At 54.9% G+C, this 19,241-nt stretch overlaps 2 protein-coding genes across 6 annotated transcripts in view; one reads left to right on the top strand and one right to left on the bottom strand.

The window, feature by feature from the left end:
- Positions 1 to 6,940, top strand: part of GNB1L (G protein subunit beta 1 like) — a 51,057-nt gene extending 44,117 nt beyond the window's left edge. For 4 of the 5 annotated variants that reach the window (XM_015877562.2, XM_015877555.2, XM_015877565.2 and 1 more), the window contains one exon: positions 2,583 to 6,940. In XM_015877562.2, the coding sequence (XP_015733048.1) occupies positions 2,583 to 2,849 (267 nt within the window). In that variant the 3' untranslated portion in view covers positions 2,850 to 6,940. The remainder of the gene's footprint in view (positions 1 to 2,582) is intronic. The other variant, XM_015877556.2, reaches the window with a different exon arrangement.
- A 2,966-nt stretch (positions 6,941 to 9,906) lies between these two features.
- On the bottom strand, positions 9,907 to 18,768 carry TBX1 (T-box transcription factor 1). The gene is made up of 8 exons (XM_015877567.2): positions 18,409 to 18,768; positions 16,938 to 17,346; positions 14,627 to 14,728; positions 13,572 to 13,743; positions 13,264 to 13,419; positions 12,487 to 12,554; positions 12,280 to 12,380; positions 9,907 to 12,133 (listed from the first exon to the last, which is right to left on the bottom strand). Exons 1-8 carry the CDS (start codon positions 18,599 to 18,601, stop codon positions 11,724 to 11,726), a joined length of 1,611 nt encoding a protein of 536 aa, XP_015733053.1. The 5' UTR covers positions 18,602 to 18,768; the 3' UTR covers positions 9,907 to 11,723.
- Between the last annotated feature and the right edge of the window lie 473 nt (positions 18,769 to 19,241).

The following is a 19,241-nucleotide window of genomic DNA, read 5'->3' as shown; positions in this document are numbered from 1 at the left end:
TGGGGACGTTTCTTTTTTGGCATTCCAGTTACCTGAGGTAATGGTAGATGGTGGAAAGCCACTCAGTGGCACATTATTTTTATTCTAAGAGGTTTTAATAAGTAAACGTGGTGCGCAGCTATCTGCTGTTGGAGAAATAATGATGCAATGATGGCACTTCAACTCTGTTTTAAGTGGCAATGTTCCAGTGTGTCAGTGAATAGATGATGAAGGTACTTTGTCATTTATCGCTATGGGGAAAGTGGTGCATTGTCTTCTACAAGAAAATTGCTGAAATCATCTCTGTCAGCAAATGGCTGATTGGTTATGAGCCTTCTGATTTGGCTGAGATAGTGTAATTAACTGATTACGTTTGTGATAGAAAGCAGGAGGTCAACAGCTCCTGCAGGTGAATAAACGAAGCAGAACTAAAACCCACTCTGCTATTTATGTAGCAAGAAAGTAAAGTCTGTAAAAGCTGCAATGAAGGTAAGTGTGCAAGTTCTGTTGGATGGGTTACTGAGGATTTTCCCTCACATGCTAAAGCTGAAGTTGCTGCTGTATCAGCTACTTAAAAGAAAAAAACAACAGGGTTTCAAAACATGATTTGGGTGCAGGAGGGGCTGATTTTATGAAGAAAAATTGTACCTGGTGTGTGCGGAGGAAAGGAGAGGTGGGCTTCTGTTGGTCTCAGCCTGCCAAAATTCCTTCATGCGTCTGCTAGGAGATACAAGTGTCCTTAGTCATGACTAGCTGGCAGTAGTTCACCTGTTTGTGTCTCTGCTCCATTCTAAGTTAGTTTTCTGATTAGGAAACAATGTTAGTATGTATTTGGCTACAGTATTCGCCTGTTAGTGATGGGATGGCCAAATCCTGGCAACAGGGTTTCACCTGGCTGCAAAAACCTGAGCAAGTTGTTCTTTGTTTTTCCTCTCACCTCCTGTATTTGCAAATCATGCACAAATGCCCACTGTTCCCTCATGTTCCATAGCCAAAAGGCATCTCCATTATAGGCTTCATTTTCAAGTTGTAGCGTGCTGCTGACATGCAATTTCACCCAGTCGTCCTGATTTTGCTGTATGGATCTTACCTACATAATTGACAGTAATGATGGGAAGCACCACACCCAGGACTGGCTATAGCCATTAGCTAATAATCTCAGTTACAGAGTAAGACCCATCTTACTTCCAGCTGCCAAGCTGGTGATGTAACAGCTCCTCCCCTTCCAGGATACCTATGCCAACAAAAATCCCACTGAAGCTGTGAGATATTACTGCAACTGGGGAGTCTGGAAGTACCTATCAGCAAAAAGCAGAGGTTTTGCAGTAGCAGCGCTGCAAGGAGGCCCACAGAACAGCCTCCTACCACTGAACAGGCTTAGCAGAACTTGCTGTGCCCTGTTGTGAATTGGTTGAAGACACATTTGTCTTGTTTAGAAGGAGGGCTGTATGGAGAAGAAGCACGTCACCTTTCATTTGGCCTTTTTCTCCATGGATGTGCATGTCTTGCTGTGTGAGTTGGGCAGTTGTTTGGTTGTTGAGAAGTACCTGCTTGCAGCTTTGTTCCTGCAAAATGCCAATATGTGCTCAGTTGTGTCTGAAAGCAACTCCAACCAGTGTGTCTGGAGATTCAGTTTTCTGAATTCAATAGGAAGACGGTAGCATGTATGTGTCATTTCTAAATGTAATCTCTAGTTGTGCTTACAAACAACCACACATCAAGATCAGCATGTGCTTAAAAGCATTTTGTTGTGACAAAGCTGGGCTATTTCAACACATGCTGCCCGTGTTTCAGGGACAGACTGCTGACTAATGTCAGTTATCTCAGGTGAGAACAGCACAGTTGTGTTCCGTGGGGTTTTTCTGGTGTTCCAGGGAACTTTGTGATGGTGAAGTAAACTTTGCAAGAGCTGTGCCCAGTGTGTCGAGAATGAAGTTCAGTATTTCCAATTTACTTGTGCCCCTCGGAAACTCGTGCCGCAGTAATCTGCAAGCAGAAACAAAAGGCTGCCAAGGTAGAAATCAATAACTTGTTCGTAATCCCCTTCTTGGAATCTGCTGTAAATAAGTCCCTTGGGAGGAGGCTCTAGAACTACACATTTCCTTGCTCTGTAATTCCTGGAAGCGTTCCTTTCTCAAGAATCTGGTAAACACTGCCCCAGCTTATGGGGGGCTTTTGTGAGGGGTTACAGTGGTAGAAAGAAGCAGTGGGTAGTTTAAATGATAGTTCAGAATCCCAGCACGGGAATATTGCAGGAGAGGGGAAGATACATGGCTGGAGCTGTGGACACAGCCACTCATGCAAGGATAACTGGAAGGGCAAAGCTGCACAGTCTGATTGTCCATCTCAGAGCCTTGAGTCAGAGCTTCACTTGTGACCAAACATAAACAGCTTTAATTACAATACAAGCTAAAAACATACAAGGAGCATTCCAGGAATAGTGCTGGAGATTGGTACAGTCAAGTCAACTGTTCTCACTAGTGCATTATCTGCAGTGTGGTGATAGTGTGTAGATGGGTGGATACCTTCTGAAGTCCCAGAGGGGTCTATTTTCTTCTGCTTGTTCTAAACAATTAGAGCTCATCTATAACTTTCTCACACAGGTCCAGAAGACGCACAGACTTGTCAATGCTGGCATATCTGATATCACCATCCGTCCTGACAAGAAGATTTTAGCAACGGCAGGATGGGATCATCGCATCAGGATCTTTGGCTGGAAAAAAATGAAGCCCTTAGCAGTGCTTGACTACCACACAGCGACTGTCCATTCTGTGTCCTTCTCAGACCACAAAAGCCCCAGTGACAGACTGCTGGCAGCTGGTGCAAAAGATCACCGCATCAGTGTCTGGTCGATATATACTCAGACGTGACACGTCCTGCACTGTCACACGCTGGGAAAGCAGGATCGATGAAGCAATTCCTCGCACTGTAATTCAAACCTGGCTCTGGTGAAGCAGTAGAATGCTTTTTCCAGGCAGAGGTGAGTCCCTGGAAATTGCTAGATTAAATTTTTTATGCTGCTTGTTCATGTGGGAAGTTCTGTCTCCCAGGGAGGGGAGCTGACTTCTAGAATTTATAACAAGCGGAGCAAGGCCGGTCATGAACAAAGACAGGACACTTGGAGTTCTGCTGCAGGTTTTGCAACAGCTTTCCTTTGGCACATTGCTAAAGGAACTTGGGCCAACTTCAGGAAAAAGAACTGGAATCTCTCAGACTTCTGTGGGGGCAGAACGTCTCTGTTCGTAAGTCACTTGTGTATCTAAGAATCTGTATCGGTGTAAAATATCACTCTTGTGTGAGAACTTATACCCATTAAACCACCTCCAGTGGTTTTTCATTGTCAGTTACTTTTTCTTCCCCATAAGTGAAAGGCTATCAGAGCAGCCTTGATTTGTTCGCACTTCTGTCAGTTTCTAACTTAAACCAACAGCCAGGAATGTGACGAGGGACGGCCTTTGGCATTTATGAATTTCATTATGTCTCCTGTCACCTCAAGTCTCACAATTAATCACAAGAAGAAAAGGGGAAAAATAACCTTCCCCTGCACTGCACTGCAAAGCTATGTAAAGCCTTTTACAGAGCCAGTGCTAAATCCTTTCCATGGACTGACTAGCTGAAGGATTTAAACTCAGCAATCCAATTAGCGCCTTCTCCTTGGAGAGTTAGGGTAAGTTTCAGCATGGAGTCTGGGATTCAGCTACACAACTCACATTAACATGTAGGGGAATTTCATGGATAAATCCTTATCCACACGGTGCAAATGGATCCATTAACTCCTCATCTCTATGGTCACAGAAGCTGAAATTCCTTCAAGAGGGAGGGCTTTATGTGAGAGGTGGAGGTCTATGGCCTGGAACTGCTGTCAGGCTGGTGGCTGGGCACTGTCCTGGAAGGTGACAAGACAGCTCTGCATCTTCTCATGCACAGAGTCCTGTGTCAAAAAAGCAGCACTGTACACCCACCTCTTCATGCCCTCTGCTGCCCGAGGCAGAGCTGCTGCAGTCATTTTGCATGGTGCTTGATCAAGACCAGAGTGCTGCCTTGGCATGCCTGGCACAACAGGCACTGGACTGCTCCATGCTGGAACTCAGCATGGGTGTTCAAGAGGCATTTGGATCAAATGCCCCCAGTGTACACTTCAAATGGTTGCTGCAGGAAAGGAGAATGGATAGACCTGCTCCCTAGAGAGAAGAAAACAACTCTATCCTATCATCATTTTGACAAGAAAAAGGTAGTTCTGCCACCAGAGCACTTGAGGCAGCAGGAAACCATTTTCCAGACAAGCAGGTGTTAAGATGCAAACCTCTCCATCATTCCAGGGCACCTCCATATGCTAAACACCCCCCCTCCTAATGCCAGCTATGAGCACCTCTTGCAACAGCGTGAGGCCCCATAGCACTGATACAATCCAGCTTCTGCTGGCACAGCCACCCCCAAGCTGCAGCCGGCCTTGTGTGTCCAGGTCTCAATGCAGTGTGCAGAGTGGGAATGTAATGAAGCCACAAGCACAGCAGTCAATAACTTGATGAGTAACTTCCAGCAAGGACAGTTCTGTGTTTATACAGACTGTAAAATGCAGTTTTCTAGATGCTATCAGATAAGTACAGTGTTTTCAGAGGGGAGGGGGGAAACATTGCTAAAGCTCCTTACAGCTGTAACACGAGCATGGTTATCTGTTGACATTTCAGCTGACTTGCAAGCAGGAGGGTTGTGAGTAAAGAGCCACCTTAAGCTGCTGGAATCAGCTCTGGAATATCACAGTCCAGAAAGGAATAGGGCCAGCCTGTACCTGGCCTGAAGGATTCAGAAGAGAAGGTGATGACAGCTAAATTATTACCAAAGGCTTCCTCCTGAGAATCACTGTCTTTGCACTACGAGAGGGAAGAAAGCAACCAGCATTCATAAACTAACAGAAATAAATCCCAAACACTAACATTTGTTCAGCAATTACATGGAATATTTATCACCACTGGAATGAATGGTGATCTCTGACCCCCCCAATATTTTCTGCAAATGAATCCATGAGTTCCAGCCCCTTTCTCTTACCGGTACACGGGACATAAAGCATTGCTGCTCTTAGGTGTAGATGAGAAAGGGAAGAGAAGATTGACTGTATTTCTAATAACGAGTGAAAAAGGAAGTAGGCTGAGAGCCTGCAACAAGACTGTTGTTAAAGGCAGCTCTGTACAATGTGTGTGTGAGTAAACCATGGAATTACTCCATGCAGCTTGACTTGGACTGTATTTTAAGGAGCAGATTTTTATAGTTAAGACAATATTGGTTTCTGAACTGCTTTAGTTTTTAGCTTATTTAAGATGCACCTACAAAGCCAACTTCTTAAAAATTAATAAATCTTTCCTTTAATTCGGTCTGCCAAGAATGACAATTGAATGCTGACTGCTGCAGGAGACACCGTGCTGATGCAAACCAAAGGACTAGGGATTAAACAAGGATTAGTGAGCACTAAATCAATGTGTTTCTGGCTGTGTGTCTGTGGTGTGAAAGTGTGGATGATTACATAAAACGTGGCCTGTGGATTAACACTAGACCATGTTAAAGCAGTGCTGAGACAGAAGGTTTGATATTTAAGCATAACCATTCTGTGTGTGCTACCAAAAAGAATGATGGCACGAATACGGAAGAACAAGTGGCTTTTTCTTTGTAGTAGTCTGAAATTCCAGCCAGGATCCCCACAGTAATTTTACAAGTAGGGCTGGCTCCGTTTAATCCATGCACTGGAGGTTTATTTTATAACATGAGGAAAACTAACAAGAATTAAGATCGCAGTGATTTTTGGCAGTTCATTTGAGGAACTCACGGTATGAAATTAAACACAACAAAAACGTACAGCCTGGTCAGATACAGCAGACAGAAACGTAACATTTTCAAGACCTGAAGCAGACTCGTTATAAGAGTTGCCAACAATACCACATTAAGCACAGAGCAAGTAGCCAAATTCTTTGTCCCCTGACCACACCACACACCCCATCCCTTCGGTCAAGCCACTGCAAGCCTGACTCTGCCTTGGTTAGGCACCAACTGTGGTCATGTCATGTCTGACTTTATTACCAGCACCCCTTACCAAACAGGTGGCACCAGCTTCATTTGGGTGGAGCCATCTTCTCCTCGGTTCATTTTTGAAGGACGTCAGCTTCATTTACGCAGCCTATTAAGATTTCTTTTTCCCAGTTCAGTCTCATCACACCCCTGCGACATTTTGTGCTCATGTCTGAAGCAGCAGATTTCCAGTTTCAGCTATCAGTGGTTTATTTGCCTTCAGTACAATCCATCACAAAAACATTGACACCTTAATGTAACATTATCAGACCACATCGTAGGGACCATGGCAACAGAATTTCTCAGTTTTTAATATTTTGCTCATCTCATTAATTAATATATCTGTATGTTCTATCAACATTGCTGTGTTCTGCCTTATTCTGACTTACCATAAAGGAATTTGATTTGCAGTTCACTATTGTAAGAGGAAGAGAAAGAGGGAGAGGACACAAAACTGAGATGGAAGCAGCAGCCTGCAGGCCCACTACAACAACACGGGGCTGTTACCACAGCACTACAGACCCAAACCCCGTCCTTCAGGGAGCAGCACCCACTCAGCACTGCTCCAACAGGAATTACCGGGTCCCCAAAGTAGAACTCTGACTAGGTGGGACAGGGGGGCACTTGCTTTCTCACTGAGATCAACTACATGGAACACCCATCGTCCCATGGAGTTGATAGCAGCTCTCCTTTATCAGCTACAGAAGCACAAGGTGAGCTTAAGCTGCAAGTTGGTATTCAAGCTTTTGTGATTTTACACCGCAGAGCCTTATGAATGCATACGTTCTCTTTACCATTACAGTATATCCTTACAGAATTAGGTCCCAAATGTGACTTCTGTGGCTTTTGTTCCTTATCGCTTTGTTACCAGCTCTGGATGTTAACCTGAATAAAAGTGATTTATTGTCATTATTTTGTATAGGCTGCTCTTCAGAAACTTTTTTTTTTTTTAAATCTGGAAAAACATTTAATTTCCCCTATGGAAAGAACACATTTATCATACTTTACGTGGATATACTTGGCTGCCTATTGCACATATATGCAAAACATATGTGACATATTCAAGGCTGAATTTCATAAGACAGCAGTGCTATGAAATGTGATATAATAAATATATTATGCAGACATATGTGGCCAATTTATAAAGCTATGGTATCTATGGTAAATGCGCAATAGGTCATTTCCATTAACGGTGGGAGTGAACACATTTTTCTATAGCACATGCAACGCATGCACTGCATTACATGCATCTCTGAAAAGCAGCATTTCACACACACAGCACTGGGGGCACAGCCTCATCTGTCAGAATTAATGGATACCTCCAAAACCAGCTCCTGCTTCTCACCTCGAGCGCATGGACAACATGCTGGGCAAGAGGTGAAGTCTGAAGTGCTGAGCACGGAGATCAGCAGACCTCAGGTACAACAGTGAGATCCTCACAGGCTGCTCTGCTGCTTCAATCAAGAGCACATGGCAGAAGCACGTGGTGAGTTTATGGTAATAGCCATTCACTGCAGCCTCTGGGCACGCCTGCTTCCACCTGGGGTCAGGTGAAATTAATTGACTCTAAGTTAAATATCTTGTTAAAGTTCACATCTCGGGTTAATAAGCCAAACCTATATTTTTCTCTCAGATTCTATATTTGCAAGTCCGGCCAAACGTTCGTTAAGGGCTCGTTGTCCGGGCGTGCAGCTGCTCGGTGCGATGTGCAGCTCTTCCCTCTGGAGGGAGCCTGCTCGTCGGGCACAGCCAGTCACAGCCCACAGGGATGTCCCAGCGCTGCAGCAGCGCACGGGGCACAACCCCCCCCCACCCTCAGGTGCCCCTGAGCCCCACGAGCACCAGCGCAGGGGGACACCGGGAGGCCCCTCCTTGTCCTCCAGGACACCCGCCCTGCGGTGGAGGGGAGCTGAGATCAGAGGGACCCTGTGATGGAGGAGCTTGGTGGGGAACGTCACAGCAGCAATCCAGAAGTGTTTACCTGGAAGCTACAGGCATAGAATCGGCTCCCACCAGAATCCCACTGCACACAAGGACAGTTCTGCAGGTGAATATTTGCTCTTTGTGGCCACAGAGGAGGATCACAACCACCAGAACAGGCTGAGAAAAGGCCAGCGGGGCTCAGCAGCTGCACAGAGCAAGCAGTGACCAAAGCAAATGCAACCATATCCTGCCCAGCCCAGCAGCTGCAATAGGGCTTCCATCCTACTGCCTCGGGTCATTCTGCACACAAAGGACACCAAAGCACCCTGTGCACATGGGCACTTGAGATGACTGGAAGCCCAGCTGAACCCCATTCAGTTCCACCCAGATGATCACCAGGCTGTCCCTGAGCAGAGGGAAGAATTTAATGAAATATATCAAAGTGTACAAACAGCACTGATGATCACAAGGCACAGTCAGGTCTCGCCCCATGCTCCTGTCCCTACAATGAACCTCGTTACATCCTCCAGCAAGGAAAAACAGCAAAACAAGTTCCCAGAAGCCTGGAGCATCCCCTGTGTTGAGTAACTGACCGAGCAAAGACCTCCCTTGTTTCACCTGTGAGTGCCTAAACCTCTGTTTACCCACTGCAGCAAGCCATGTGTTCTTCAGACCTTTGGAGCAACCAGTACATTCAGCCTGTACCTCCAGAAAATGGAGCCACATGGCTAATTTATTCTCTCTCAAAGTGCTCTTTGGGAGAGACAAAGGATGCTTGTACCCCTGCTGCTCAGGCCTGTTTTGCCAGCAGCTTTTAAATACGCAGCATTATGTGCGACTTGAGGCAACTGTAAGTGGGAGCATTGTCTGGAAGGGCTGCAGGTTTCTTTCAGGTACGTGCCAGGTCTCAGTGATGGCAGGTACTGAGTGAAGTTTAAACATACATGGAATCAAATCATACAAAGTCATTTTTCAAATGAAGCTGTAACACATGTACCATGCACAAGCCGTGCTTCATTTATATCCGGACTAACTGGCTGACAGGTAACATGAAATTACAGTGTTACAGCTTTCTGCAGTTTTCAGGTTTCCTCTGCTCCAAGTAGCGTTACTTCTTCATGTTTGCTGCTTGTCAATGAATTCTCTGTTGCAACAGAAAAACAATCAGTTGTGGTTCCTGTATCTGGAAGTTTCATCCAGCGAGATGTGGGCATCTCACTAGGAGGAAATACAGGTGAAAGCCCAGGCAGTGTGCTGTAAGGGCTAAAACATGATGCAAAATGGGCTGCATGCAAGCCTAATACCAACTTGGGAAAGCACCTTAAAAGCCAACAATGAAAGGGTGGAAACACCACTTTAACACTTAAAATGATGGGCTTGACACAGTTTCTGAGCAGGACTCCCTGCTCCTGCAGGGCAGCACACACAGCTCAGTGACCCCCGGGGCCCATTGCCCACAGCCGCAGGTGGAAGTTGTGTGACTTCCTTCTAATAGAGATACATTGTGCTTCCTGCAGACAGGACAAGGACCTCGGGCTTTCTGCAAGAGCACAACTTAGTCCTGAGTGACTCATTCAGTCCACTCACCACTGGGGAGGCAAAATGCATTTGAAAGAGTGTGGCCGGTCTGCAGTAGGAGCCAGCAGCACCTCCTGCTGCATTCTCTGTATGTTGAAAGGAAACCAATGCTAACAAACATACACAGAAGCACACCGTGGCTCACATTTCAACGTGAGACCCCAACCCTGCAAGCTGCTGCATAATGGGAGACCACCAGCAACCAGGGAGACAAAAGGGAGGGACAACCACCTATGCAGACCCACTGTTTGCCCAGGGTAAACAACTCCTGGAGCTCCAGTTGAACATCCCTCCTCTCGCAGGGGAGGCTTCAGCTTCACAGCAGCCAAATTGATGGACGCACGGAATAACCAAACAGAGAGAAGAAAGGAAGGGAAAGAAGAGGAAAAACATTTATAAATGTCAATGTCCAATGTCTTTTCAATTTAAACGTGACACGATTATCTACATATATCTACAAATATCTACAATTATCTACACTGTTTGCAGATACGATTCTTTGGTTATCTTCGCTTTTCCCTTATGTTGCAGCTATCAAGAAAAAGAAACGTTTGCATAATCTTTGAAAGGAATAATAAATATAACAACTTCATTAAAGGTCTGACCAACGCTTTGGCACTATTCCGTTTACAGATAACAACTCATAACTGAGAACTGTGAAGTAACAGCAGCAAAGCAACAGCACATCAGAGAGCCAAGCACGATGCTATTTTACATCAGCCTTTCTGAGGACATTAGTTATGCTTCGTCAAACACAATGAGTCCCACAATTCACTGCAAATGTCAAAAAGGCACATTTCTCGCACAGCTCTTTTTCATGGATCCAGATACATTTTTATAACAGAAAAATAATACACAGCGTGTCCCATCAGCCTGCAGCCCTCCTCACACCCAGCCAGGTCACTGTGAGCCCATTGCAGCTGCCAGAGACAGAGCACGCATTGCTGCTAACACTGTCACCTGCACAACACCAGGGTTGTGCTCTAGAAGACACCAGACACAGGTGTGGTTTGAAGGGAAAATGCACAAACAGCAACAGAGGACTCCAAAAAAAAAAGAGAAACAATAATAACCACCGCTCTTCTTCTCGTAGTGGAATCAGGAACACACTGATAGTGTTTATAATACTGTATGCCAACAGGGCCGAGCTGCTCAGCACCTTCTCTGCACACAAAAGGACCGAGAGTCGGCGACCTTCTAAGAACACAGACCGGCCACTCAACACACACCGCTGGGTGAGTGCGACAGACGGGCTCAGCTCCTCGGCCATTGAGGAAAGAGCACAGGACAAGTTTAAGGACAAAAAAACAGAAGTACTTACCAGCTGTAAGAGGGGCAGCAGGAGCTGCACGTGGCTGCTGTGGGACTAGTGCAGCGAGGGGCAGCCGGGTGGGAGAGGGGCAGCCCGGGGAAGTGCCCCCGAGAGATGGGAGGGGGGGGGGGGTGTTGGTGGGCACAGAACCGGGAGCGCAGGGAGGGATGGGGGAGCACAGCTCACACTGCGGGAGCGCAGTGCACAGCTCACACTGCGGGAGCACATTGCACAGCTCACACTGCGGCTGTAAGCGCACGGCCCGAGCTCTGCAGAACGCAGCTGGGCCCGAACGGCCCCGGGGAGCGACGGCAGCACGTGGCGGCAGCGCGGCACGGACGGACCGCGAGACCAACGGCCTCCACAGCCCAGCACAGCCCAGCTCAACGCAACCCCCCGCAACCCCCGGCCTCCCCGCTGCCCTCAGCCCTTCTTCCCCGCCCACCCCCGGCAGCCGCTGAGCCGACCCGCACAGAGCAGGGACCCGCGCAGGGACCCGCACAGGGGCCGCACGGACACGGACCCCTCCACCCCCATGGCCCCCTCCTCTATCTTCCTCCTCTATCGCTGCACACCCCGTTAATCCGGCACCTCTCCCCGCCGCTCGCTCCGTCTCTCTCCGTCCCGCTCCCCGTGTGTCCGCCGTGCCGGGCGATAACTGATAACGGCACGTGGCCTCGTTATCAAAGTGCAGCTGCGGGGCAGCTCGCGGCCCGCCTCCCTCACGGCCCGACGGCGCGGGATTGGCCGGTCCGCACGTCGATCGGATGGAGCCGACCAATCGGGTCGCTCGCCGAGCGGGAGAGGGAAAAGTCGGGTCGGGCGGTGCCGGTGCCGGTTCGGTCCGTCCGCGGCCCCGGGGCGCGCTCCCGCGTTACCGCGGCCCGTAGTCGTAGTTGGCGGGAGGGGCGGGCGCCGAGTACACGTTGTGGGGCGCGTTCACGTGGTGGTGGTGGTGGTGGTGGTGGTAGCCGTGCCCGCGGATGCCGGGCAGCGGGTACGGGGCGGGGCGGCTCTTGGCCCCCAGGTAATGGTCGTAGGCTGCGGCCGGCGGGTACTTGTAGGGGTGGTGCTGCAGCGGCTCCGAGGCGGCGGGATCCAGCCGCAGTTCGTGGTGGGGGGGGCTGGGCCGGGCCCCGCTCAGCGGCACGAGGCCGCCGGCACCGCCGGGCAGCGCCGGGCTGAGCACGCGGGACATGAGCTGCTGGTGGGCGGCAGCCTCCGACTGCAGCGCCGAACCGACCGGAGCGTCGCGATCGAAATCACGGCGACCGTCAGCGGCATCTGCGGGAGAAACGCGACACTGAGGGGCGGGGGGCGGCCGGGGATGGGGATGGGGATGGGGACGGGGCTGGGGGCTTCGAGCAGCAGCAGCAGACAATAGCCCGAAGCTCTTGGCCGCGCATCCCGCCCACAAACACGCCGCTCACCTTTCTCCGTCCCGTTCTGGTGCGCGGGGGATGCCACGGGGTTCCGGGATCTGGCGAAAGCGCTCATGAGAGGGAGAGCCCCGGGACGGTGATTCCTGGGCCTGGAGGGAGAGGGGGACAAGTGACTCGGGCCGAGCGGATGGAGCCGGGCCGGCACCCGGCGCTCAGAGCAAGTGAGCGCAGAGCGGGACGGGAGCGGGGCCTCACCAGTCCTCGGGGTCACAGTCCCGGAATCCTTTGGCGAAGGGGTTACTGGCGATCTTCAGCTGCGTGATCTGCGGGGAGAAGCAGGAGGTGGCTGGAGGACGACGGGCGGGCCGTGCCGGGGACGGGGAGGGCGGCCGCTTCCCCTCCACGAGGCTCGGCCGGGCTGCCCCGCACGGATTCAAAGCTCGGGGAGAGGCGGCCGAGTCAGGGCACTTGTAAGAAAATGGCACGTTACGTGGGTCACCAGCGGAGCAGCTAAGACAAATCGCTGGATAAATCATACTCGTGTATTTGTTTAATTCGCCGGGGAGAAGGCGGGACGTTCCCTATATTTAAGCAAATCCACGGATAATGAGATTGTGAGTTTCCGGAATGGGTTGAAAAACAAACTCTAAGCCCCTCGGTGACAGTTCCAGCCTTAGAGGTCAAACTGATAGAACGCAGGAGAGAAGGAGCAGCTGTCCGGAGCCGTCAGGGAAATGCCAGCCGGGAGGGGCTCGGCGGCCCTTAAAGGCGCAGCCCGGCCCCGCGGGTGGCACGGGGACATCGGAGCTGGGCTCCGCCGCCACGTCCCGTCCGCCCGCCGGTGCGATCCGCTGATCGCGGGGGTCGCTGCCCGGTGAGGGCTGGGCCGGGCTGGTTTCAGGCGTGGAACTGTCCGAACAAAGCGGGGGTGACGCTTCGCACGGTGCCCCCGGGGCTCGGCTCGTGCGGGCGATGAGGTCCCGGGGCGGCCGCTCCCTCCCGACCCCCCGCTGCCCGGTCCCGCCGCCTCACCCGGTGGTTCTGGTAGGCGGTCACGGCCGTGAAGCGCGTCTCCTCGAACACGAAGGTTTTGAAGTTCTCCTCCGCGTATTTCTCGCTGTCTTTCCGGGGGTCCACGTAGACCACGTGAAAGCGCGGCTGGTATCTGTGCATGGAGTTCAAAATGATCTGAATGATAAAACGAGCAAGGAGACAATAACTGATCCAGGCGGAGCTTCCACAGAGGCGAACGCGGCCCCGGCCCCGCCGCCTGCCCGGCCCCGGCGCTACGGAGCTACGGGCCCCGTCCCGGGCTCGTCCCCTCCCCTCGGAGCGCTTACATGGCCGTTATCATCCAGCAGGTTGTTGGTCAGTTTGAGCTTATCGAAGGAGACGATCTGCCGCATCCACTGCGCCCCTTTGGCCGGGGAGTCCGGGTGGTAGTGCACCCTGCCGGGCGTGGCGGGGTCGGCCTTGCCAGCCACCAGCCAGGAGGAGCTGTGGAACGCGTACCTGGGGGCGGGGGGGCGGGGGGGCCGTCAGCCGCAGCTCCGAGCCCCGCGGCCCCCCCCGGCTCCCGCCCGCAGCCCCCGGCCCGACCGAACCGCGGGGAGGAGAAGCGGCGTGTGATGGGGGGAGAAGGACGTGCGGGACGGGGCGATACGCGGCCACCTGCGTGGGACCCGCAGCTCCCGGCTCCCGGCAGCGCTCCGAGCTCCGAGCGGAACCGGGTGTGCGGGTTTAGCAGCGGGTGCGGAGCTCTGCGGCCCCGCTTCGTTCTTTCAAAGTCCGGATTCAACAGTAACGTTTAAAACAGAGAAACCAATCTTCTATCCGCGTGTTTACTTTACAGCCCGTGTTTGCACAGGGGGAATTAGACACCATTGGGCTCAGCAGAAACATTACTTTTTAAAGATATACTCAATTGGATGTTATATATCCCACTTCCCTTGACAAGCAAACATTTCTAGGACGCCCTGAGAATTTGGATATCTGTCCAAATATTTATAGATCGGACCCCTCGGTCCCTGCCCGGCGTCCCGGGCTGAAGCGAAACGCATAACGCGCCTTTCACTGCTGCGCCCTGCGGGGGCTGCAGCTCCGCTGCCCGCGCCGCTCGGCGAGGCGTTCCGGTACCGCCGCTACAAACACGGGCACGGTCGGGGCTCGGGCAGCCGCTGTGCGCCCCGGGCCCTGCGGGAGCCTCGGGGGGTTTTCTCGGGGCACCCGAGCGGTTCCCGCTGCCCACGGGGAGCGTCAGGCGGGGGCTCCGGGCTGGGCACGAGGGGAGCTGCGCCCTCCGGCCCCGGGCACTGCGCACAAAGCGAGGAGGGGGAACATCGCTACCGGCACAGAACTCGTTATAACTGGGGGGTGGGGGGTGGGGGCTACTTGCCTGTAGCGCTTGTCATCTACGGGGACGAAGTCCATCAGCAGGACGTAGTCAGCCAACGGGTCCAGCCCTGACAGCTTCACCTGGAAGGTGGGGAACATCCTCCTGCCACAGAGAGGAGAAAGTTGAGCTCGGGGCCGCGGGGAGCCCCGAGGGGTCGTCCCGAAGTGCAGAAGCCCCGCAAGTGCCCCCGCCCTTCCTCTCTGCCTGCCCCGCGGGTGCCGCTCGCATTCGGGGTGGGGGCTGCCGTGCCTCGATGAATAAGCCCGCTCCGGGTTGTGCCGAACGCCCTAAGAGGCTCAGAGGCCAACGAAAACCAGCACCTCCACTTTGCAAGGGGGGACACAATAATTTTCTCCCGTTTTCTCCACATTTTCAAGTGAACTGACTCGAGACTGAGGCAGAGCCGAGCCAGAACAGGGACCGGGTCAGCACGTATGGGACCCGCTGCAGGCGGCCCCGGGGAAATGAGTTCCCACTTCTGCCCCTCCAAAATTGGGCGGTTTTACGGCAGCACTTACAACAGCGGCGCGATCCCTGCGGCCAAAGGGAGAACGTGGCCAGCCCAGAGGGGCGAGCGAAGCCCTCAGGTCGGCAGAGACCAGAGGGTAACCGGGATCTCCCCGCGAGCCACTTCCCGGCCCCGGTCCGCAGCTTCGTGGGGCGAGCAAAGAGCGGGAGGGACCGGGCGGCCCCCGCGTCCCTCGCCCCGTCCTCGCCCCGGGTCCCGGCCCCCAATTGCCTTCGGGACGAGCCGAAGATGCGGCCCCCCGGCAGGGCTCGCACGGCTCCAGTTCTGCTGTGCTCATTTTCTCCTCGGGTAAAAATCCGGGAGAGCGACAGCGGGCAGCATTTCGGGGAAAAGATCTGCAGCCGTTGAAAAACCAAACACGGAACATCCCCTGAACAAACGCCTCGATCCCGGCTACGAAGGGTTCTCCCCGGCTCGCTCTCCCGGCACACGGCTGCGCTGCCGGGCGCTTCCCGGGCCCGTTTTGGTTGCGGGAGGGCTGTGTGTGCCCCTGGGGCTCCGCACCCGGCCCCGCCGCTCCTTCATCCCGCACCGAGCAGCGCCGCGGGCCGCGTCCCCTTCCGCGTAACGCTGTGCGAACTCCGGAGGCCATTTCCAATGGCTCCCTCTGTTATTAGTATTTAGAAAGGTGTAAAAGCCCCCATTAGCTCCAGTTCCGGTGTTTCTTGTTTTAAAACGAAGTTTTTAAAACAAACACCCCGAGTCGATAAGGGCCACCAAGACAAACAGCGGGGCCGGCCCCGAGGCGCTGCACAGAGCGCGCTTCGCAGCGCCGTCCCCGCACCTCGCCCTGCTGATTTTACCCCCATTTCTCCAACTTTTATCCCCCCGTCTGGAGATTTATCATCGTCATCAAATAAACGCAGACGAGGAGGAGGAAAGTGCGGGACTCGAATCGAGTTCTCTCCTTTAAGGGCCCTTTTGGAGTCCCCTATTCGCAATCCTTTAGCTGTCCTCGGCGAGCAAGGAAAGCAGAGCGGGGGGTCCCAGCGGAGCGGAAAGCAGCGCCGGGCCCGGGGGCTGCGGGGGACGCCGCCGGGTGCTGCCGGCCCGGAGCTGCTTCTCGCCGGGCGCGGGGAGGCTCGAATTGAGTCACTCACAGAATGTTTTGAAATGTGCGACCGCTCACACGAGAATCTATTGACATTTTTACATCGTTCCTACTCCAAAATCGCCGCGGGGAGAGCAGCAACGCGCGGCCGTTTCGAAGCCGTTCCCGGGGCTCACGGCAGCCCGCCCGGTTTCCCGGCCGCCCCCCGCCGGGACATCGCGCCCCGCAGGAGGCGGCCCGCGGCCCTGAGCGGCTCTGCCCGGGGATCGCTGTGATCTGAAGCGATCAGCGCCGGGATTTCAACTCTCTCCCCGCGTTTTGCCCGTTTCGAACGAGGCCGAGGCCTTTGTTCCCGGCCCCGGAGCGGAGCTGCCGGCGGAGCCGCGCTCGTCATTCGATCCTCGGGAAATGCGCTCGTCCTGGAGGGCGCCTCGAGTCTTTAAACCGCCAGAACCGGGCGCTGTTTGCAGCCCCCTCCGAAAGGAAAAGATCTGCCCGTACCGGGAATGGTTCAGTTCAAGGCACCGCTCTGCGGGCTGCTCTTTCCCCCCCCCCCCCTCCCCGCACAGCTCGGCCCGGCGCTGCCCAGCGCACACGGAACCTTCGGGCCGCGGCCGCCAGCGCGTTTCTCCTCGGAGAAAGGCGAGGATAGAACGCAGGCAGCCCCGACACAGCCCCGCTCCCCCCACCGCCCGGCGACTGGAAGCGGCTCCGGGCTCCTCCGCACTGACCTGCCGGCCTTGGTGACGATCATCTCGGTGCCCAGCTGGTTGAACTCGTCCCACAGCGCCTTCATTTCCAGCTGCACGCTCACGTTGGCCACCTTCGGGTTCTTCTTCACCGGCGCTTTGGCCGCGGCCGCCGTCCCCGCGGAGCAGCCCGAGACGGCGGCGGGTCCCGCGGCGGATCCCCCGGCGCCGTCGGGCGGTTCGGGGCCCGGAGGCGGCGGGTTGGCCCCGGCAGCCGCAGCCCCGCCGAAGGGGTAACCGTGCTGCGGCTGGGGCGGCGGGTGCGGGTGCTGCTGAGCCGTGCAGGGCTCGTAGTGCGGCTGTTCATGTTGTCCGTACGGGTCCCCCGGGGAGGGGGAGAGGTGGTACCCCCCGGAGGCGTTCAGGCTGCTCAGGCTGTTGGCCGTGAAAGCTGCAACATCGCAAAAATGGGACAGCTGGGTGAGCCAGGGGCTGGAGATAGCTGAAATCATTCCAAAAACAGGCGGTCAGGGCTCCGCTCCGGCTCCCGCGTTCCCTCCGGCTCCGCGCCGCTCCGCGGGGTGCCCTCCGCCTCCGCGCCCGGCCCAGTGGGGCCCTCCCCCTTTCCGCTCCGCTTGGCCCCAGCCCCGCTCCCCCCGGGGCAGGCGGAGAGCTCGCTGCTCCCGCTGCTGCCGCCTCGGCGCCGCGTTTCCCCCTTCTCTTCTCCTTTCTATTCTGTTTCTTTGCAAACCCGAGACATCTGCCAAGAGCCCGCGTTATCTCTGCCGAAGGCCTCCTTCACCGCACACGAATCGGGACAAAAAACCTCCCAGCACCCCTCAAAAACAAAAAACAAGCAAACAAGAACCCTCCAAAAACAAAAGGAGGGGGAAAATCCCAAAGAAAGAAACCGGTTCTTATTTCCGTGTAGTGACGGTGCTGCAGGTAACGTCCCTGGCTCAGCAGCCGTGCAGCAGGGGCTGCCGGGGGCAGCGGCTCCGCTTTGCGGCTGTTCCCTCCCGGGGGGGCTGAGGGGAGCGGAGCGGAGGAGCCCCACGAAGGCACCGAGAAGCCTCGCACGGCCCCGGGAGCGCAGCCCTCCGCCGCCGTCCCGAGCGGGCCTCGCGTGGAGCGACGGGCGGCCGGGGAGCGGGAGGTGAACGCGAACCCTCCCCGATGCTGGAAGGCCCGGGGGGATCTCTCGGCTTATTTGCGACGGAGCCCCCGGGCCCGACGGACGTCGCGGAATCGGCGAGGGCCGAGGCCAGGCCCGCCACCACCCCGGGCACGGCCGCCGCCGTCGGGGGATGCTGAGCGATTCTGGAGCAGCGAGAACCGAGCCCGGCTCCGCAACCGGGATTTGGGGAGCTCGTCCCGACCAGGCGGGGCGCAGCGAAGGTTGAGGGCCCGGGGCATCGCCGAACCGGCCCCAGGTGCCCAGCCCGGCCGCGGCGCGCAGAAAGACCCCGAGAGGAGACGGCGGAGGGTCGCGGCCCCGCAGCCCCGCGCTCACCTTCCATGTCCCTGGTGACGGTGCTGAAGTGCATCTTCTGCTGCCGGGCGGCGGGGCGGACGGCACCGCTGCGGCCGCCGCTGCGCTCCTCCAGCGCTCCCTTCCCTGCGTGCTCGGCGGCGGCGGCGACTGAAATCAGAGAGGCGATACTGAAAGCATTTGCCTTGGGAGACAGAGGGCTGTTTTCGTCCATAGGGGAGACACCAATGCAGCAGCAGCCGCCGCGGCAGCCTCCCACCACGAGCCCCCCCGCCCGCCCCTCACTCCCCTCCTTTCTACCGCACCATCCAGGGAGGTGCGAGCGGGACCCCCCTCCTTCCAGCAAGGGGGGCGGGGGGGAAGCTTAAAAAAAAAAAAAAAAGAAAGAAAAGAAAAGAAGAAGAAAGAAATCCAACAAAAACGCCGCAAACAACAACACAAAAAAACCCCAAACCCAACCCCAAACCTTCCCCTGCCACCCCCCCGGGAAGGGCGCTGGGGAGCACGGAGCTGCCCCGGGGCCCTTTGCACGGTGCCACGCACCGCAGCGGCCTCATGGAGCCCTGCGGGAGAGGGGAGCGGGGATCGATGGAAACCCCGCGGTGCTGTTCCCCGGGGCCGCCGTTTCTCTCCACTCAACTTCTTTCCCTGCGGTTTATTAATTTATTTCCTCTCTTCCCTTCCCCCCAACCACCACCTCCTGCCGCCCGCCCGTCCCCTCCTTTTCTCCTGCACGTAGGGAAAGTGGCTCCCTTAGAGGCGCGTTTCCCCGTTCAGCGGCTGGGAGGCGTCACACGGAGCCGGGGCGTTCGCCTGCAGAAGCGGCGGCGGCAGCGGCGAAAGCGAAGTGAAAC

This window comes from Coturnix japonica, chromosome 15 (genome assembly GCF_001577835.2).
Source record: "Coturnix japonica isolate 7356 chromosome 15, Coturnix japonica 2.1, whole genome shotgun sequence".
NCBI lineage: Eukaryota > Metazoa > Chordata > Aves > Galliformes > Phasianidae > Coturnix > Coturnix japonica.
Note: the sequence above shows the minus strand (reverse complement) of the source record. Positions and strands in the feature narration are given on the sequence as shown.

Bases quoted from the DNA above. Each gene is read 5' to 3' on its own strand.
- TBX1 (XM_015877567.2), bottom strand. From the start codon at position 18,601: ATGGACGAAAACAGCCCTCTGTCTCCCAAGGCAAATGCTTTCAGTATC. The intron at 17,347-18,408 runs GTGAGCGCGGGG...GCGATGTTGCAG, and splicing joins CGTCACCAGGGACATGGAAG to CTTTCACGGCCAACAGCCTG. The intron at 12,381-12,486 runs GTGAGGCCCCGC...CTCTCCCTCCAG, and splicing joins GACTGTGACCCCGAGGACTG to GCCCAGGAATCACCGTCCCG.